Consider the following 20266-nt stretch of genomic DNA (forward strand, 5'->3'; position numbering starts at 1 on the left):
TGTCTAAGCATACTTCCTACCCTTTTTTGAAACAATTTTTTGTACAGTTACCACTAGTCGCTTGGGGTATGAGCTCTACTGACACTGCTTACAGTATATGCTATTTCTCTTTTTCATATATACAGCTGAACCCCGTTATAGCGTGGTCCTCGGGGTCCACCCGAGACCACCGCGTTAGTAACGGGGTCGCGAAAAAACAAAATGGCCGCCGCATTTTTTTTTTTAAAGAAATGGCCGCCGCATAAGAGCTACCGCGTTTGCCGGAGGGAAAGCTGAGAACTCTCCCAGCGTTCCCAGACCCAGTGGGGCAGCGGCAACCGCACAAATATCTTACCTGGCATCTGGCAGCTCTGCTCCCGGTGTCTGTCAGTGTTCAGAATGCCCAGCATATCACTGCTGTGTTATGATGGCACTGCGCATGTGCATAGGATCGGGTTTCAAAGAAGAGACTGTTGCGTCCCTGCTTTGTTTACATGAGCCATGTGCAATGCTCTCCACATCCAGACACATGCGCTGTTCATGGCTATGACTAAACACTACACAGACTGTATGGGCGGACAGTGTGTGTGTTAGTGTGTGTCTCAGTGTGTGTCAGTGTGTTAGTGTCATTGTGTGTAAGTGTGTTAGTGTAAGGGTGTGTTTAAGTGTGTGTCAGTGTGTTAGTGTCATTGTGTGTGTCAGTGAGTGTGTGTTTAAGTGTGTGTAAGTGTGTTAGTGTCATTGTGTATGTGTTTAAGTGTGTGTAAGTGTGTTAGTGTAAGGGTGTGTTTAAGTGTGTGTCAGTGTGTTAGTGTCATTGTGTGTGTGTGTTTAAGTGTGTGTAAGGGTGTTAGTGTAAGGGTGTGTTTAAGTGTGTGTAAGTGTGTTAGTGTAAGGGTGTGTTTAAGTGTGTGTCAGTTAGTGTCATTGTGTGTGTCAGTGAGTGTGTGTTTAAGTGTGTGTAAGTGTGTTAGTGTCATTGTGTGTGTGTTTAAGTGTGTGTAAGTGTGTTAGTGTAAGGGTGTGTTTAAGTGTGTGTCAGTGTGTTAGTGTCATTGTGTGTGTCAGTGTGTGTGTTTAAGTGTGTGTAAGTGTGTTAGTGTCATTGTGTGTGTGTGTTTAAGTGTGTGTAAGGGTGTTAGTGTAAGGGTGTGTTTAAGTGTGTGTAAGTGTGTTAGTGTAAGGGTGTGTTTAAGTGTGTGTCAGTGTGTTAGTGTCATTGTGTGTGTCAGTGTGTGTGTGTTTAAGTGTAAGTGTGTTAGTGTCATTGTGTGTGTGTTTAAGTGTGTGTAAGTGTGTTAGTGTAAGGGTGTGTTTAAGTGTGTGTAAGTGTGTTAGTGTCATTGTCTGTGTGTTTAAGTGTGTGTAAGGGTGTTAGTGTAAGGGTGTGTTTAAGTGTGTGTAAGTGTGTTAGTGTCATTGTGTGTGTGTTTAAGTGTGTGTAAGTGTGTTAGTGTAAGGGTGTGTTTTAGTGTGTGTCAGTGTGTTAGTGTCATTGTGTGTGTCAGTGTGTGTGTGTGTGTGTGTGTGTGTATGTGTGACAGTGTGTCGGTGTGTTTAAAACCTCAGCAGTAGAATACAAAATACAGAAAATGCACAATTGTACAGTATTAACACTTTTATTGATGCATTCTACAATAAAGTACTGTATTTACAACACCAATTATCGTGTTGTTCATTTCTCATAAATACTGTAAATAAAGTACTGAACGTTAAATAACTTTTTGCTCAACACACAAAAACACATACAGTATCCACTGTAGATACAGCACATACTTAACTCGCAACTGCTTTTATACAGTACATGTAACATTACAGTTACTGTACATTGCTGTTTGAACATTAACAATGGGGCTGTAATTCCTAATTAAAGTGAAAACCGTGTAATGCACTCTGTGTTCATGTAACAACTGTACAACAAAAAACATACAGTACTGTACATAATAAAAACAGCTTGAGATTACTGACATACAATACAATTACACTTTAAAAAAACTATCGAGGGTTGTCTGTTTCAGTGCATCTCTTTTCTTCTTTTTGACGATTTCAATGATTCTTTTTAATTGCAAGATTGTAATTGAATCGATGTTTTCTGTCTCTAGAAATTTAAGTCCTGTTTGTAATCCTACCAGCGCCTCTGTGATCTTTTGTGGCGGCTCTGGTTCCTCGTCCTCATCGTCTTCAGTAGTATCCAAATCCGTATTTTCACTGCTAAGGCTTTGAATGATTTCTGAGTCCGTCATATGTTCATGAGTAGGACAGCTGCTGTCCCCAAGAGTCAATTATAGCCCCACTTTCCGTATCAAGGAACGGTTCCAGTACTCGTTCTGCATTGGCTATTTCCTGTTCTGTGAGGCCTTCATTCACATAGTTTGCAAATAACAGATTGGCGGCGGTGACTTCTTCCTCCGTAAACCCCTCAAAGTCAGCATCGTCTTCACTGTCACTGGCGACTTCAACGTTAGCCGGCACCGGACGTGCACCTGTTATGTTTCGCCAACATTTCAACATGCACATTTGTGCGACCGCTTCCCATGCTTCGCCACCAATATAAAAAACTTCTTTTAGATTCATTTTCTTTAAAAATTACGTAACTGAATCATCACTTGTGATTATTCGATGTATCAGTGTTTTCCGAAAGTTCATCTTAAAGGTTGCAATAATGCCTTGATCCAGTGGCTGTATTTTGGATGTCGTGTTCTTGGGCAAGTAGCTGACCCTTATTTTTCCATATCGGCTTATTATGCTATCGGCCGGGGGATGTGCAGGGCAGTTATCAAGTAACAACAAAGCTTTTGTATCCAACCTTTGTTGCCGTAAGTTTTTACGGACCTCTGGTACAAACTGTTGATGAAACCACCTTTCAAAAATACTGGCAGTCATCCAGGCATTTTTGCTAAAGTCATACGCAAAAGGCATAGTACCCATATTCAAATGGTGGAAGCACCGCGGCGATTTAAACTTGCCAATACAAAGTGGCTTCAGTTTGTGATTTCCAGTTTGGTTCACACAAAAAAGTACAGTCACTCTGTCTTTCATTTGTTTAATTCCTTGTTTACGCTGTTCGTCATTCTTACAGGCCAGAGTGGTATTCGGTAGCATTTTGAAACACAGTCCGGTCTCATCGCAGTTATAAACCTGTTCTGCGGTATAGCCACCATCTTCAATTATCTTCTGAAGCTGGTCAGGGTACGAGCATGCAGCTTCATCGTCAGCTGACCGTATCTCTCCTGATAAAGCGGTTTTCCTTATTCCATGTCGCCTTTTAAAGCGATCTAGCCATCCACTAATTGCCGCGAAGCAGGTTGAAGCATTGCCATGAAGTTGGCTGTGAAACTTTTTGGCTTGCGTTTGCAGATGGGCCCCAGACAGAGGCATGCCTTCGGATCTTTCTTGGACAAACCACTGAAAAACAGCTTTATCCAACTGTCTGTCTTTAGGTTCACGCAAACGATTACGTTTCAGTCCATCGTCTGTTTCTATGGATTTAATTGCATCACGAAGTTTCTCCTCCTCCTTTTTCCATCCGCGAACTGTAGACTCACTCAGTCCTAGGTCTCTAGCCACTTTGGTTTGCGTGACTCCAGATTTTATTCTGTCAAGCGCAGCAATTTTTTCTTGAACAGTAAACCTCTCACTTTTGGTTGAAGTTTCCGCCATTTCTACCTGCCTGGGGTCTTCAGTATGCCTTTTCCTAGTGTTGAAAACCTGAGGCTTTTAACAACTGATCTGGAGGGCTTAAGTACAGTACCTGAGTACAGTATGTACAGTATTTTACTAGCTCTCAGACAGGACAGTGTGTTGTAGGATAACAATGACAGAGATAACCATGAGCAGAGGGGGTCAGAGGTGTGTTTAGGTGTCACTTTATTACAATGTTTTATTCTATTTTACATACAGTACTTTTTGTTGTATTATACAGTATATGTTATCACTTCATTTGTGTTGCTTATTATTAAATTTTTAATCCTTTTAATAAACTTTAATGTCATGTTTATGTTGAACATTTAGTGCGTCTCCATGGTTACTGGTGTCAAATGACCCCGCGGGGTCACGTTGCCATGCCGTGACGTCACATGACCCCGCTGGGTCATTACACGTCGGAACCGCAGAGGAGCAGGGGGAACAGGCAGCCCACATCTCACAAGCCGCACACAAGGCGCACGCGCACGGCGCGCACAGACGGCCACGGCGCGCGCACACACAGCCCTCAGCCCTCACCGAGTGCAGCGAGTGCACAGAGCGCCCACAGAACACTGTGGGAACACCGTGTTTGAGAAGGGGATTACAGTGAGTAGGGAGGGGGGTTACTGGATGAGCAGGGAGGGGGGTTACTGGATGAGCAGGGAGGGGGGTTACTGTTTGAGCAGGGGGGGGTATTTTTAGCAGGAGGGTACTGTGAGCAGGGGGGGGAGACTGTGAGAGGGGGGGGTACTGTAAGCAGGGGGGGTACTTTGTGTGCAGGTGTGTACTTTGAGCAAGGGGGGGCTGTGAGAAGGGGGGGGATGTTTTGTCCCAATTTATGCCCACCCACCCCAAAAAAAAAAAAATTTAAAAAAAATTATTTAAAAAAAACGGGAGCCACGTGAAAACCGCGTTATAACCGATTTCGCGTTATAACGGGTTGCGCTATAACGGGGTTTAGCTGTATATATATATATATATATATATATATGCTGAAAAGTTGTGATCCCTCCTGCTGGATTTCGATGACTCCACGATCAACATACTATATTTAGCCATCGGGATCGGTCAAATGGGACTTAAATCTGAATATCTCATGGATGTTAAAAATGTTGAACAGGCTTAATGCTCTGCGCATGCGCAGCATCGGCCATTTAAAACCGGCAGGATTTCTCTGAAGGTAACCTTCAGGACATTACCAACATGGCGCCCGAAATTGTAGCGTCATTCACTAGGCAACGCACGGATCGCGCTGATGAAGGAAAAGGATATGGAATAAGTCGGAGTGACGTCACTAAGATGGCGCCTTGAACTACCTAACTGGATTACAAGACAGCGTCATCACCTAGCAACATACGGATCACGCCGACGGAACCCGGAGAGACCAAATACAGCCTTAATGACATCCCCAAGGTGGCGCCCGGCATTACAGAAACTTCACCCTGACAACGAGGACGCATAATAGGATGACGTGAGGTATATTGGATCACATGCACAAAGCAGTAAATCTCATTGGACATTGCGGAAGTTGCAACCCCTTCCAGCTGCAGCATTGAGGAATCATGAGGATTCAGCACAATATAGCAGGTGTCATTTATTATCATCAACGAGCATTGTGTGGATTTGTTTGGGTAGATTAGACTCTATGAGACACTTCAGTTTAAGCCACTCCCCACTTGAAAAAGACCTCTCTGGTCGAAACGTCGCTACGTTTCTGGCTCATTAAATAGCATTTAGAAAATCCGCAGTGCCTTGTGTTACTCTTTCATTTCCCCCGTCTTCATATACAGATGCAGCCACCAGTATACGATGACTTGCTTTGGAAAATCTGGGGCTATCTCACAGTAACGCTGCAACATTTCTGTGACATTTCTGCAGCCAGACTAATGGCTTCAGTTTGAAACTGAATGGGACTGCAAGGAACCCCGCTGTGTTAATTCGATGGGCCATTAGTCTGGCTGCAGAATCCTCACAGAAATGTTGCAGCGTTTACCGTGAGATAGCCCCAGTATTTTCCTAGGCAAGTCGCCGGATACTGGTGGCTGCATCCGTATTATTAAAAAAATACAAGTTGCTGAGCTATTTTTCAGGATCCCAGTAATATCTATTTTATTCTATTAACCCATTGAAAGCTCAGCATGTGAGGATTGAGACCTTAAATTCAGGTAGAAAAGATAGACAAAAGAATGTCCCCTTTCTTGACCTCACACTGGCCCATTCCAAAACTCAGTCAAAAGCTTAAAAATGCCAGCGGTCCCCTAGTTCATTGAATCATTTCTGTTCTGAACAGCTTGAGTTAGGACATTCCATGCAGATTCTGCACATTCCTCCGAACGGAGAACTTGTGAACTTTGATATTTTCTCCGGTCTGCAGGATGTAGCACCACGAAACCGATTGTGTTTGCTAGATAGTGTCTCTTTTCATATCTACTTTGTTGCTTCCCTAATGAGGAAAGAGGGCTATAATGTACCTAACAATAACACCGTGCTATTCACCTTCATCAAATAGTATTCAAAGTCAGAAGCTGCGGAGCTATTGGTCAGGATCACAGTATTTATTTTTTTATTCTATTGAGCTATTGAAAGCTGTACATGAAAGTTCTAAGACCTTCAATTCAAATTGAAAGGGCATGGATGTAAAGGAGAAAAAGGCAGCTAGAAGGAAATTATAGGCTTATGGAAAAGTACAGTATCTGTCTGGAGATGAGCAGCAAAAAAAGTAACATACAGTAATTTGGAAAGAACCAGGAGGAGGATTACCATGTTGGCCCAATACATTGAAAAATTCAAACTCGCTTTAAAATCGGGCCCCTCACATTTTGGTGCGTGCTACCAAGACCGCAGCAGTCTGCGCATGCACTTTATTTGATCCTGTGCGTGCTACCAACACAACAGCAGTCTGCACCTGCACTCCACTTGCTCAAGGACATCGAAGTGTTGGCTGACTGATCCTCGTGCAAAAAATGAGTGACGACATTGAAAGACAAGGAACAAGAAAGGGCCAAATTAACAGAGGACTTGCGAAGGAGTAATGAGGCCAATTTTAAAATGATGGTGGAACGTGCAGCAGAAAACACACACAACTGTGCAGCAGCTAAGGAATGTACAGCTGCAGCGGCCGTTATTCGAACACTTCACGCGTTGTGTACATCGGAATACCGATGTCATGACGCGGGATGTCTTCCAACCTTACCGCCTTAAGACGCAAGTGCGACAAGTGCAGAAAATGGCATTTTAGAGTTCTGGTTTTTAAACACCTTAAATTGACACAGTAGCACAGTACTGTACACATTACAATTCATTCATTTCATTGCACCCAAAGAAACAGAATCCATGAAATTCAAACAGGGTTAGGACCCGCACGGACCCCAAACCATCCGCTAAACCTGCAGAGCCCGGGAGGCAGGGGGGACTGAGAGAGATGGGAAGACAGAAAGAGGGGGGCGGGGGGATTAAAAGAGAGCTAAGGATAGTAAGAGAGAAAGAGGGAGGGAGGACAGAGGGAGAGAGGGGGTGAGAGAGAAAGAGGTGTAGTAAGAGAGAGAAGGGGAGAATAAGAGAGAAGAGTGTAATGGGGGAGTAAGAAAGAGGAGGAATGAGAGAAAAGTGGGAGAGAGAAAGGGGAAAAAAGGAGTGAGAGAGGGAGATAATGAAACAAAAGGGGGAGAGTGAATTAAAGAAAGAGAGAGAGCAGGGGGCTGGACTCACAGGGTCGCCGAACACTCCACAAATTGGGACCCAGGTGGAATCTCTACTCATGGTCTCTGGGAGAGCTGTCGCCAGCCCTGCATATAGTACATAGTACTGTATTTCATACGTCTGGTAAGCATGCCATTAGTTCTGAAATAATGTAAAAATACAGGTGTAGCCAGGTCACCTGATGACTACTATTCTGCCCTTGGGCTGGCCGTAAACCCTGGTACAATCAGGCTGCCAGTAGTTGATATGGGTTTTTCCCCCTCCGAGGAGCTGCATTTGAGTGACAGCAGGAGGCGGTAACATCAGGCCTGGGCATGACCAATCATGGGACAGACCTGGTGCCCTCCTCCTGGCAGTACTTGAAGGCAGGACCGCCCTAAATTAGTTGTTGTCCTTCCCCCTCTAAGGAAGGCAGGTCGCACAGTGGAAAGGCTGAGATTGGGCCTTCTCCAATCCTCTTCCCTCCGGGGGAGAGTGAGTGTGGACCATACCTCTACCTCCACTAGGGAGGTGGGGAAGAGCTAGGATGGCTGTGGGTGCCTTTGACCTGTAGTGACGGTCCAGGGACCATCCTTCAGTGAGAACTGAGAGTACTGCATCGGGCAGAAGCCTGCCGTGTTACTGTACTGTACAGAAGACAATAAACCATTCCTGTTGTTATATACCTCCTGCCTGGTGCGTGACCTTACTGGGGGGAGAGGTAATAGTTCTACCGTGGGAGATCACCTTCAGCTCCTGGAGCCTACGGCAGATGGAGGCACTGCACTGCTAAAGAATATGTAGGGTATGAACCCCAGAAGCCTAGTCCTGTGCCCCCACTTCCATCGGCGGACGACTCAGCCTTCCTGTTACCAGCAGGTATCATGCACCATACACCGAAGTAATGGACAAATCTCCCACCGGGTGGGGGAAACACCGTTACACATGATTTACAGTATGCAGATTTGCATGAAAAGAACAGCAGAAAAGGGCTGTGTGTTGATGTTGTGTACTTTTTGCATATAATGTCACACCCAAACAGCAATCCAAAAGAAAGTATAACATGCAGAAAACTATGTGTATATTAGGTAAGCATATCAACCAGTGGATTCTGAATTACAGTTCCTAAAGGTTCTCACTTTCAAGCAAATCCCAGCTCTGAAGCCTTTACATTATAGACGTTCTCTGCATGAGGAGAGTAATGCACATTTGGAGTGTCAGGCCAGGGAGTGTGTATCATGTTAGTTTACACAATATCTCCTGTTTTAGGCCATTGCTGGAGTCAGTTTTTATTTTGCCACAATGGTGCTGGTACAGGACTCTGGCCTTTCTTCCTGAGATGTTTCACATTTCCAGTGCCGCTTTGTGTCTCTCGCTGGAAAGACAGTGTGTGTTTAGCGCTCCAGCTGGCTCAATATAAAAGTGTATTAAAAAAAAAATCTTCTTCTGACCATAAACACAAACTAACTGTTATATCATTTTTTCCGTTTTGTTCCTCGACTTTGATTCCTGGCAATTCATTTTGCAAACTAAAACACACATTTCCACCAACAATTCACAGTTGCACCAACGAATGAATTACAGCTCTGCCAAAGTTCGCTAGAAATTAACTATGCATTAAGTCACCAGGCATTGCTAATCATTTCATACTGTATGCTAACTTTTATCCTTCAGCCACACGCAAACAGGCTGAGCAGAGGTTAACTCCCTTCCCCTTCTCCCCACAGGTATTTGGAACTGTTATTCAGACCCTGATCCTCCTTCTCCACGTGCCCTACCACCTCCCCACCGCACCCACCACTCACCCTCATTCTTATTGTCTGGATGGGAGTTAGCATATGAAATGAAAAGCAATGCGCAGTGACTTAATGATTGGTGAATTGCTTTGGTGAATTGCTTTGGCGAATTCCTTTGGCAAATGCTTTGTTAAATTGCTTGGAGAATTGCTTTGGAGAATTGCTTGGTGGATTGCTTTGGTGAATGGATTGGCTTGGTGAATTGCTTTGATGAATTGCTTTGTTACATTTCTTGGCGAATTGCTTGCAAACGCTTATTGAGCCACGATCTTTCTTGCATTGTTCGCAACCTCATGTGAAAGGTTTGCACATCTCTTCTTTGCACTGACCGAACCACATATGCAACTTCTAGGTATCAAAACCAGACTCACCCAGACTGCGTGAAAGTGTGAAATACTATTACAGTAGCAATAAATGTACTATTTATATCTTTGACTGTCACTGAAGCAGTCTGCACTCTGTTGATAAAACCCTAAAGGGTGTAAACAGAGCATGCACTGAACAGACTTCATTATTTGCAGTAAATTAAGGTTTCACTTGGCTCTGTATGAAGGCCAAAGCTTAGAGGGATTCTGCTACTTGGCCTTAATCCACTACTAGAGGAGTTCAGCAAGCATGTCATGTTAAAATATGTATTATATGTGTAGCCCTGGTAAGAAATGGGGCTATAGTTCTATCCTGCTCCTGTGTGTAAACTCTGCTAAGGGCAGTTTGCCAGGAGTTGATATGGGTTTTCCCTGCTTATGACACTGGGTTGTGTAAGTGAAGGTAGGTCATGTGAATCTATGTCCAATCAGGAGATGCAGGGGCGGTGCCTACTGGAGGTTACATAAAGCAGTGTCACTTCCTACTTAAGTGACAAGTGTGAAGTGTTAGAGTGTGACTAGTAGTTAGTGAGTTGGAGGAGAAGAGTGATCAGCTCATGAGTAGAGCTGATCCAACCATAGTGTAGTGAGGTGGACCAGTACCTCTCTCCCTGCTTAGGGGGTGAGGGAAGAGTTAGCCCCACTCTGGATGCCCTTGATCCAGAGTGGTGGCAGGGAAGGACCATCACAAAGGAGAACAGTTGGTGGATGGTGCATGAACTGTACTGTCGGCTGCTGCTGCTGCCCTGCTGTGAATAAAGACTGCTGCTTTTAAAAAGGAAGACCCTGTGTGAGACTGGAATCTCTCCTCCCTGTGTGGGAACACTCTCTGGTAAGGATTCCACCCTGCATTCCTGGGGCTTACTAAAGATGGAGGCGCTGCACCATTGAACTAGAACGAAGGCATCCACCCCAGAAACCTGTTCCTATTATCCCCCATGTCATCGCGGGAGACTCAGGCCCTCCTGTTGCCAGCAGGTATGCACCACATAAAGACACCTAGCCAGATCCCAGAACAACTTAGGGGGCCCGATCTGCGATTGGGATGGGATAGAGGGGCTACATATGTAATACATCACAAGGGGAGAAAGAACATCCCTGTGTTTAAAGGTCTGGCCACTGATGGAGGAGATCCTGGTTTAAGACATTGGTCAGTACCTCTGTCCAAATAATGCTACGTCACTTAGCTCCACCCAACGCGTTTCGTAACCACTGAGGGTCTTTTCCTCAGAGGTATTACATATTAAATGTATTGAAGATCTTATACTATGTGCATATCTCTTTCATTTTTGGGGAATTACTGAGCTGCATCAGTGTGAACTTTCTATACAATGTGTGTACAATATCTTAAGGACAAGCCAAGTCTATCGAATAAGTGATCTCCATACTGTATACTTCAGGAAAAAAGTGTAAGTGGATCCTTATAAGAGACACTAAATTCTGTGTATGACCAAACATATTGCGCTAGCTCCTCTCTCTGTTTCAGCATTTAACCATCTGATCCAGCTTACAGCCCATCTGAATCAACACAAGGATCACTTGGACACAAAGACTGTATTCTGACATTTCCTTCACTAAGGATCTGGCGCCAACGAGAACTATATTTCTGTAAAGTATTGCATGAGAATGCTTTACTAGCCACTAAGGTGGGCAGGGGAGGGATGTAGGTAGTATAGTTTAATGTTGAAATTAATCCCTTTGTAGCCGTTTATGGTTAGCTAGTCATGAAAATCCAGTACTAGTTGACGGGTGGGCTACTAAGGGGTTAATATTTACTGTAATGTATAGTAGAAAGTTATATTGTGGGGGGGAAAGATTTCAGAACATTGAGTTAGAGTTGTACATACTGTACATTTACTAGCTATGGTTACTATGCATTATCACTTACATCATGCATCCATGAGAGTTTAAGATCTACTAGTAAATCACCAGTGGACGCACGCCTAGCGCACCAGTGCACGCACTTGAGTGCGTTCACACAAGCTCACTTTTTATTCATTTATGGGATGGGTTTTAGTGCAGAATTCTCAAGGCAAGCGGACTACAACCAGCAGCTGTACATTTAAAAAGATATTGTGCCTCTCAAGAGGCAGCTAAATAGTAAAAAAAAAACACTTGTCTATGAAGCGGTTAATCTGGTTCAAATCCCATTGTCAGCTCTTTGTGACCTTGGGTAAGTCCCTTTAGGCGCAAATTCTTCACTTAAGTTAGCAAAATGTGCAGGTTTCTCTGAAGAAAACGTAGGAATTTTGCGTTAGGCATTTTTACATCTGTACTATATAGGGGAAGGACATTCTATGTACAGCGCTGTATACCATATAGGAAAAATATTAGTCCTTGTACAGTATATATTATAATCTTCTTCTGTTGCCTTCCTTTTGACTAATATAAAATAAAAATAGAAGGGTTTTAATTTGATACTGAGGGCTAGATTCACTAAAGGTTGATAAAGTGTTATTAAACGTTATTAAAAATGGGATTGCTGTGCCGTATTCAGTAAGAATTATTGAATCATAAATGGGTTGTGACATGTAGTTCCTTTGCATACATTAAAAATGTGTTAACGCTGTGGAAAAGAACTCTTATGGTGTAAATACGTGCTGACTCATAGAGATCCGCATTAATCAGAGCTAGCGATGCAATTGTGGGGGCTGATATCACACTTTTGTACCATAAGGTTTATGTAATAGAATTGTTTACAGAACTCTATGGCAGGAAATTATTTAATCTCTTTCATGCCTAATGCTACCAATGCATTGCAAAGGAATTAACCCCAGATCTACAGAGCTGCATTATTAACGTTAACGCCTTGTTCAGTGCTAACGGGTATCTTCAACGTTCACCAACGCAGTGTTAAGTGCTGTTTTCAGCCGCAACGGGCCCCTGCGTTACTTTAACGGACGTTAGTTCTATTAACGTACCAAAGAGGTGTTCCCTCCAACGATGCCTATTCACAGAACTCCGTGATCGTTAACGAGACGCTACTTACGTCATACCTGAGGGTGGCGTCAGCCAGTTCAGCCTGAAATATTTGTGTTGGAGGAGAGGGAGAGAGAGATCTACCTGGGAAATATGCTATTTAGGATATACAAAGTATATCTAAATGAGTTTAATTTGCATGTTTTCCAGGTATCTCAAGTGTTCTTTTTTTGGGTACAGGTGTCGCTTCCCATGTTGGGGGGGTGGGGGGGCGGGGTGCATATACAGTATAGCACACTTGGGAGTTTAGTAAAATAGGTCCCTCTCTTTGATAACTGTATGCTCCGGATGCTTTGTGGATCTGGCCCTTAGTAGCCCAAGTGGCAAGATAGTCATGGGTTGACCATGACTAGATTTTTACATAGGCTGCTAAGGGGTTATTATAGTAATATGTTCAATCATTGTAATATTATGTATTTTAATCAGCTACTCTAGGTTGGCTAGTCTTATGCCTGTGCACTGTACATAGTGGCCACTAGGATATGCTTAACACCAGTCTGGGGAGGTGACAACGATTAATACATTTTTTAGGGTAATTCCAAATCGCCAGGTATTGGAGTTTAGTGAATAGTTTGTGAGTAAGTCATTTGGCATTGACTACTCATTGGCATTCTTGTTTGGCTACGTGGTATTAAAAATAACGCTGACCTATCACTGCAGCAAAAAGCCCCTTATCACGACTTTACTGCTGGTGATATGGCTCTGGTGAATACTGTAGGTCAATAAACAAAATTGGTGTTAAATAAAAACAAAATTGTTACTGTACCTTTGTTTATCGACCTTTAGTGAATCCAGGCGTGAGTTACTTTAGCAGTGACCTATCCCCAGAGTTATAAGTATCTACAGTATATATCGTATCTTCCTACCATCTATGCAGAGTTATGTGAAATTACATTGACAGCTTGCAAATGAAAAAATCACTTGTGAGCACATTCACATCTCAGATAGGTCTGCAACCCTGCTTTTCACCATTATCGCCCAGCATACACTGCTTCCACAGCAGCAGGGGATTCTGGGAATGACATGCAAATGAGCACACAGTATCACCTTTCGCTTCTTATCCATTTTGACATGGACCCCTATAAGCTTATTCCTGCCACAGCTTTTCAGCACAGCCTGGGGTCACAATGACATCTTCAATGCCCTGAGCTTACTCATACCATAAATAACATCACCAAAGTGGCAGTATAGGAGCTCCCTGGTATGAAACGTTAACATTTTTATGTTTTTTTTTTTTTTTAAAGAAAAATAAACAATGTGCTTAGAGCAGCAGTTACTCAAAATGAAGGGCTTTTAATGGTGCTTGAACCAGGGTTCCCAAGATATTTATATATATGTAACGGTATTTCTGAACCGGCCTGACCCACCCAATCTCACATTGGCCCCTGTGGTCTAACGGTCCCCATTACAGTGTGGTAGTGTCTGGTGGTGCACCTGTTGGCAACAGGACTCCTGAGTCTCCCGCATGATGGTGTGTGGGGAGGACCCGTCCAGACAGGCAGCTGAGGTAGTGTGCTGAGTCTCACCTAGTTCCAGTGCAGCGCCTCCACCTCATCAGGGTCCCTGCGTCCGCATGGGGATGATCCTGTTGAGGAACTCCTTCGTGGTGCTCCTCTCTGTACATTCACTCCACACATGTACACGAGAGGGTTTGTGATTGAGAACATCTTTATTGCCTGAGTGGGCTAGCTGCCCCTCGCAGTAGATATCTAGCCACTCATGTCCAGTCAGTGCCTCCCTTTAAAAGGTGTATTTCTCCTTAGATAGGGATTCCCTATCCCTGCAGGGATCTCTGCCCTGTGCCAGGTCCCTGGACACAGTCTCCTCTTCAGTTACTATAACATAACTCGAACTCTCAGTAACTCAGGCTAGGACTAGAACTTGAACTCCTCCTCCTAGCTGAACTTGTACTAGAACTAGAACTCCTGCCAGAACTCCTCCACTTAGCAGAACTAACTCTTAGACACAGTGCTGTGCCTTATGTACACTCTGGAAGCTGACACACCTCTGACATCACTAACCATGGAGTCAGAGCATGTGACTACTCCCATCCATACACAGGGCACCCCACCAGGGTGTGAGGGCAAACCTCCATAATTACTGCTGGCATGCCCACAACTTACCAGGCCTTACTGTCAGCAGGAGAGATGACTGTAGCCATTTTACATGACCGCTACATTTATTTTTTTTCTAACATTGCTGGTAAACATGACAGATTTCAACACATCTTTACAATGTTCCATGTTTAAATTATACTTAAAAGAAAATATATATATGTAAAAAGGTATGAATCAGATGCTCAAACTTAACTCAAAAATACACCATTTTTAAATTAAATAATTAACTCACAGAATGTACAAAACATAACTTTAGTCAGACACATATTTCAGATGTTAGGTTCGGATATGCTGTTCTCCTGCCCGGATACCCGTTTAACCTGGTTCTTTTCTCCCTCTGTTTACCTCATCTATGACCTTGTACAATTTGCAACAAGAGACTCCAGGATGTGCATGCGAAAGCCCAATATATTTGGTCTTTTTCACTCTGTGGCAGGGAGTCAATAAAGGTTTCCCATTTTGTAAACAAATTCTCAGTTTTTTGTTCCATATTGGTCTCCGTTTCCATTTTACCTAAGGTCATTAGCGGAGTGAGATGTTTTAGCCGTTTCCAAGTTTGGAGGGTCATACTCCAACCATTGCACCATTATAGAATTTCTAATTGCCAGGAGTATAATTTCAGCAATCCTTGGGATTCCTGAGTCCCCATAAACTTCTTTCCACCCCTCCATGTTCCCAAATAAAACCAATAGAGGTTCCTTCACAGTTACCACTTTTGTCATGTCATGTATTTATATTAGAATCTGGTCCCAAAAATCAGACATACATGGGCAGTGTTTTAGATCCACTTTAATAAGCAGACATTTGGGCAATTATTTTGATCCTTTTCTACCTGTTTATATTGGATATCAAACGCATAATATGCTCTATGTCGTAATTTAAATTGTAATTCCCTCCATATCTCTGATATTATTTTCCTGGTTCTACCCAATCCTACCAGCAAAGAGTCAATCTCAGTTATTTATGGGAAGTCCTTGTTCCACTTGGCTGCCACCTTTTGCAATTGCCTGCACTTTTAGAGGTCCTGGAGGTGGGAACCTCTGTTCTCCTGTACTTTTGTCTTGAAACTGAATAAAAACCAATATGAATTCCGATCCATCTGATCTCAGTCTCTCTTACACCCGCCCCCCCCCCAGCCCCCGCCTCCCACAGCCACTCACCGAGTTTGTACCCAAAATCTGAAGGTTCGGCTTCTCTGACTCCAAGAGTTTGGCCACCATCTTCAGGAAGCTTTCCACAAACAGGTTAATGCTCTGACAGTGACAGGCCATCAGCAGCTGGTCCAGAGCTTCCATAGCAATACAGACATAGCTAACAAGAAACCAAAGAGACTTGTGAGGCACATTGATATCAATTAGTTGATATACTTACAGTATAGAACATCGGAAATGTACAGCTCTGGGTGTTGCAGAAGGAACAAGAGCGAGAAGTAACAAATGAAGGCACAACATTGCAGGTATAGATGGAAACAAATGGTTTACTTGTTGGCCCCAGAGGGGTCTTCAAGGCAGTGTGATGAGAAAGGCCCCTCTGGCACTCAAGGGGTTAAACCATTCACATTTTGAAACCACCTCCCTAAACCAGTGGAATATGGTCCTAATCATTTGCTACCTTCTTAATCTTTGCTATTTTACCTCTACATAAAATTGAAGCAAAATGTTCCATGGCTAAGTGGATGAAAGTAGAGCGTTAGGCTTGGGTCCCACTGCATCCGGCGCCACTCACCAGCTCCTTACTTCCTCCCTAGTCGGCCCCAGTCCCTGCTCGCTGCCAGGCTCACCCTTGTCACTGTGAAGCGTCAGCCAGCAGGGGCTACAATAGGATTGTTATCCCGAGCGGCGACGCGTCATGTGGTGTGGCAGGGAGCCAGTGAGGAGGGGAGATCGCCGGCAGGGGGGTGGATCCTTCCTCAACCATGCTCAGCCCTCAATGCTGGACACACACACAAATCAGAAAATGTGCATCATGGTCGCGCCCCACCCCATCATGGCAAATTTTGGCCACGCCCCCGCGCATAAAACCGGCTCCATACAGACCGCAGATTGTTGTGAAGTGCCGTGCACGCACCATCAGGACGCAAGGCGGGCGCCCTGGCGCGTGCAGCGGGGCCTTAGCCTTATGGGTGAAATTACAGAGATGGTGACATTTTTGATGTACCGATGAAGCAACAGCAAGTAGGGTTATAGGTCACAAAAGTTTATGGCTGATTAAAAGAAGGGAAAAAATACAAATAACATAAGATGTACAGTTCTTTTAAAGTACTGAAACATAGCAATGAAGAAAAAATGATGTTTAAATACCATTTTTAAATGACAACAAAGTGCATGAAAAGGATAATTAAACAAATTGAATTAAAGCTGCAGTTCAGTCTTTTTTTATTTTTTATTTATTTTTTTACTTCAATAGTTTTATGTGTGCAATCTCTAATTACCTAAAGAACTGTATAGCTGCAGGTCAATTCGTTCTCCATGTATTGATAGGTCGAAATTTGGTGACATAATTAGTGAAGGGATCTGTTTATATTCTGCTTGTCTGTCAGTGGAAGCTCATGAATATTCATGAGCAATCCTGCACTGACATGTGCTAGAGGGAGGGCAGGGCTGACAAAGGGGTGTGCCAGGGCTTGTGACAGGACATGAAGGGGCAGTGCCTTAGCAAATGGCTGTTAAAATAGAATACAAGAAAATTGGTCTTTAAAAGTTGTTTTTTTTTAAACAGAAAATGCTAAAAGTATTTTTTCTTACTACAGAACTGATTTATTAAAAAAAACACATATGCAGGATATTGACTGAACTGCAGCTTTAAGGAGTCCTTTTCCAGCAGAGCTAAAACAGCCAAACTCAAAACACTTGGGGCAATCTGGCCAGCTTTGATGTTTGAGCTTTGAGGTATTTCCCTGTGCTTTGGCATTTTGGAATTCATACAGGTCCAAGAATACCAGTGAATAGGCAAGATTTGAGCCATTTTAGCCACACCATTATGATTTGCAATGCCGGAATGAAATTGCACCTAGGAAAGACTTTCTCGCACGGTTTGGACACGTGAGAAGGGATTTTAGAATACTGCAACATCCGAATGCACTTATCACAATGACTAGGATAGGCCCCCTAGTGTTATACACTTTCGGGGTTAATGCATCAAACTGAAATTCTGCCGATAGTGGCACTATCGCATGGAAACTATTGAAATGAATGGGAGTTTCCAAGGCAATAGTGCCCTGATCAGCACTTTTGCAGTTTAATTAATAACCCCCTATGTATATTGAGTTGTTTTCTGTAGATTATCTACAGTATGCCAACTATCTAACTGTTCCAAACTCGGTGTGTCTTTACCCCCCTACCTTGAACCTCCCACCATATTTTTCTAAGCCTTATCAAGCTACCTCTCAGCATTTATTCAGAAAAACTCCCTTATTGCCTCACGCTGCTTGACCCGAATCCAAAAGAACCAAACAGCTGCCCTTGAGTGGTTTCTCCTGCTTCTTTACTTCCCTAACCCATGCTTTGCCGTGTAATGCAAATGGCAAAAACGACAAGGGAAATATACACATTCAAAATAATGTGCGCGTCAATATGTCATTACCCAGAGTCCTCGTCTGCATTTTAATCACAGCATAATGTGACAATGAGAGTGAGGGTGAGAGACAGCGTAAAACATTAAATGAGTCAGCAATCCATTACTATTGTCAGCGTGGCCAAGATGCAATGACGTAGAACAGTACAAAGACAAATAGTTCTATCACATAATATATTCAGAGGAGGGCATGTCCTGCTATAATTCTCTACTTGACACAGCTTCTGTTCATAAATTCAGGTTTGCCCCTGCTTCTCCATGCACAAGGGATATGATTCTGCTCATGCATATTTTAATAGTGCTTACTAGTTCTAATATTTCAAAGTAAGTAATGATGTAAGGGACATTATTATGTAATAATTCACACACGGACATCTAACCAGCAAAGATAAACACAACTATATTTCACAAAATAACTTTATGTGACACTAAGAACCGTTTCTCCTAAAAAAAAATATCTGTAGTGAAAAAATATTCCATTTACAGTAGTAGCTAACTAATTTTACCTTTAAAGTCCTTTAAGTGACATTCTAGTGGTCCTGAAAGCTTGTAACATCAACTAGCAAATAAAGGGGCACACATTTACTAGTGTACTGTACTTGACTTCCCGAAAGATTCAATCACTCTTAAAGCAGCAGGACAAGCTGCATTTTTAAAAATTAAAATAATTTTTTTCCCATTAATATGTGCATCAATATAATCCACACAATAAGTAATTAGCTAAATTGCCGATCAATCGGCGAAGATTTGGCTCCGGGGTGCATTAAATGGTTGTCAGTGCAGCAAAAGTGGACCAAAGATGCAAAGTTCTGTGGGGAAGACCATGTGACCAGGCAGTCACTATACACCAGTGATTCTGGAACCCTGGGGATCCTTGAAGTTGTCTCAGGGGTTCCTCCTACAGACCACGGACCCCCACCCCTCCTCCTAGAGCCCGTTCGCTGTCAGGACTGCAGGGTAGGAGCGCGCTTTAGAAGTGTGACCCGGCACGTCCGGTGCCTGCTGCTAACTAGAGCGAGCGTGTGCAGTCCTGCCTGCCATTCTGCTGCCCGTTGCCTCCTCCACCGGCAACCGCAGAATACCAGCCTCTCTTCCCACCTGAGGTAGGCATATGGGAGGGAAGGGGGGGGGGAGATGTGAGATCCAGGGTGACGGAGGGTGATGTGAAATGTGGAGAGGGTGGGTGATGTGAGATATAGGGGGGGGGGGAAGTGATGTGAGAAGCAGGGGGAGGGTGATGTGAGAAGCAGAGGGGGAGAGTGATGGGAGATGCAGGGGGGGTGATGTGAGATGCAGGGGGTGGGTATATGAGGATGATGATGATGGGTGCTGGGGGAGATGAGGATGATGAGTGGTGCTGGGGAGATATGAGGATGGTGATGATGATGAGGGGTGCTGAGGAGATATGGAGATGATGATGATGAGGGGTACTGGGGGAGATATGAAGATGATGATGAGGGGTGCTGGATGGATATGAGGATGATGATTTTACCTGTGCGGTCCGAATCTGTTTCCCTTGGAGCAGTTCGGCTCTTCTCACTTTACAAGTTTAATATGTATTGGTGGGGGCATTTTTAATATGTATTGGCGGGGGCGAGGTATTTTCATTATGTATTGCGGGATGGGGTTATATGTATTTAAGGGGGTGGCTTTTTTTGGTATGTATTTTGTAGAGGGGCTTGAGTGAGAGTGGGGTAATTGACAGAAGGTAGGGGTGAGTGAGAGGAGAAAGTGGGGGAGTGAGTGAGGAAAAGAGGGAGTACAAGTGAGACGCAGGAGATAAATACAAGCGAGGGGAGGCGAGTGAGTGAGACAGAGGGGAAGGAAATACATGGGTTTAAGGGTGGGAAATAGGGGTGGCTCGTGGTGTGAAATTACGTGATTTACCCCCGTCTAACCTAATATGTGTCAGCCAGATAAGGGTTCCCCGAGATTTTTCGAAATACTTCCAGGGTCCCTCCAAACAAAAAAGGTTGGAAATCCCTGCTATATACAATTGGTGCACTGCTAGAGAGATGGCAGGGCTCAAAAAAAGATATGCCAGAGCCTGTTTCAGAAGAGGAAGGGGATGTGACTTTGTAAGTAGTTGCTATAG

General features: G+C 43.7%; 1 protein-coding gene across 3 annotated transcripts in view; it reads right to left on the bottom strand.

Moving 5' to 3' along the window:
• EFR3B (EFR3 homolog B) overlaps nt 1–20266 on the bottom strand; it is a 219797-nt gene that overhangs the window by 79273 nt on the left and 120258 nt on the right. For 2 of the 3 annotated variants that reach the window (XM_075598625.1, XM_075598626.1), the window contains one exon: nt 15759–15909. The exons of the other annotated variant lie outside the window; for it this stretch is intronic. In XM_075598625.1, coding sequence (XP_075454740.1) covers nt 15759–15909 — 151 coding nt within the window. The remainder of the gene's footprint in view (nt 1–15758; nt 15910–20266) is intronic. 3 annotated transcript variants of the gene reach the window in all.

Source organism: Ascaphus truei, chromosome 4 (assembly GCF_040206685.1).
Source record: "Ascaphus truei isolate aAscTru1 chromosome 4, aAscTru1.hap1, whole genome shotgun sequence".
Lineage (NCBI taxonomy): Eukaryota > Metazoa > Chordata > Amphibia > Anura > Ascaphidae > Ascaphus > Ascaphus truei.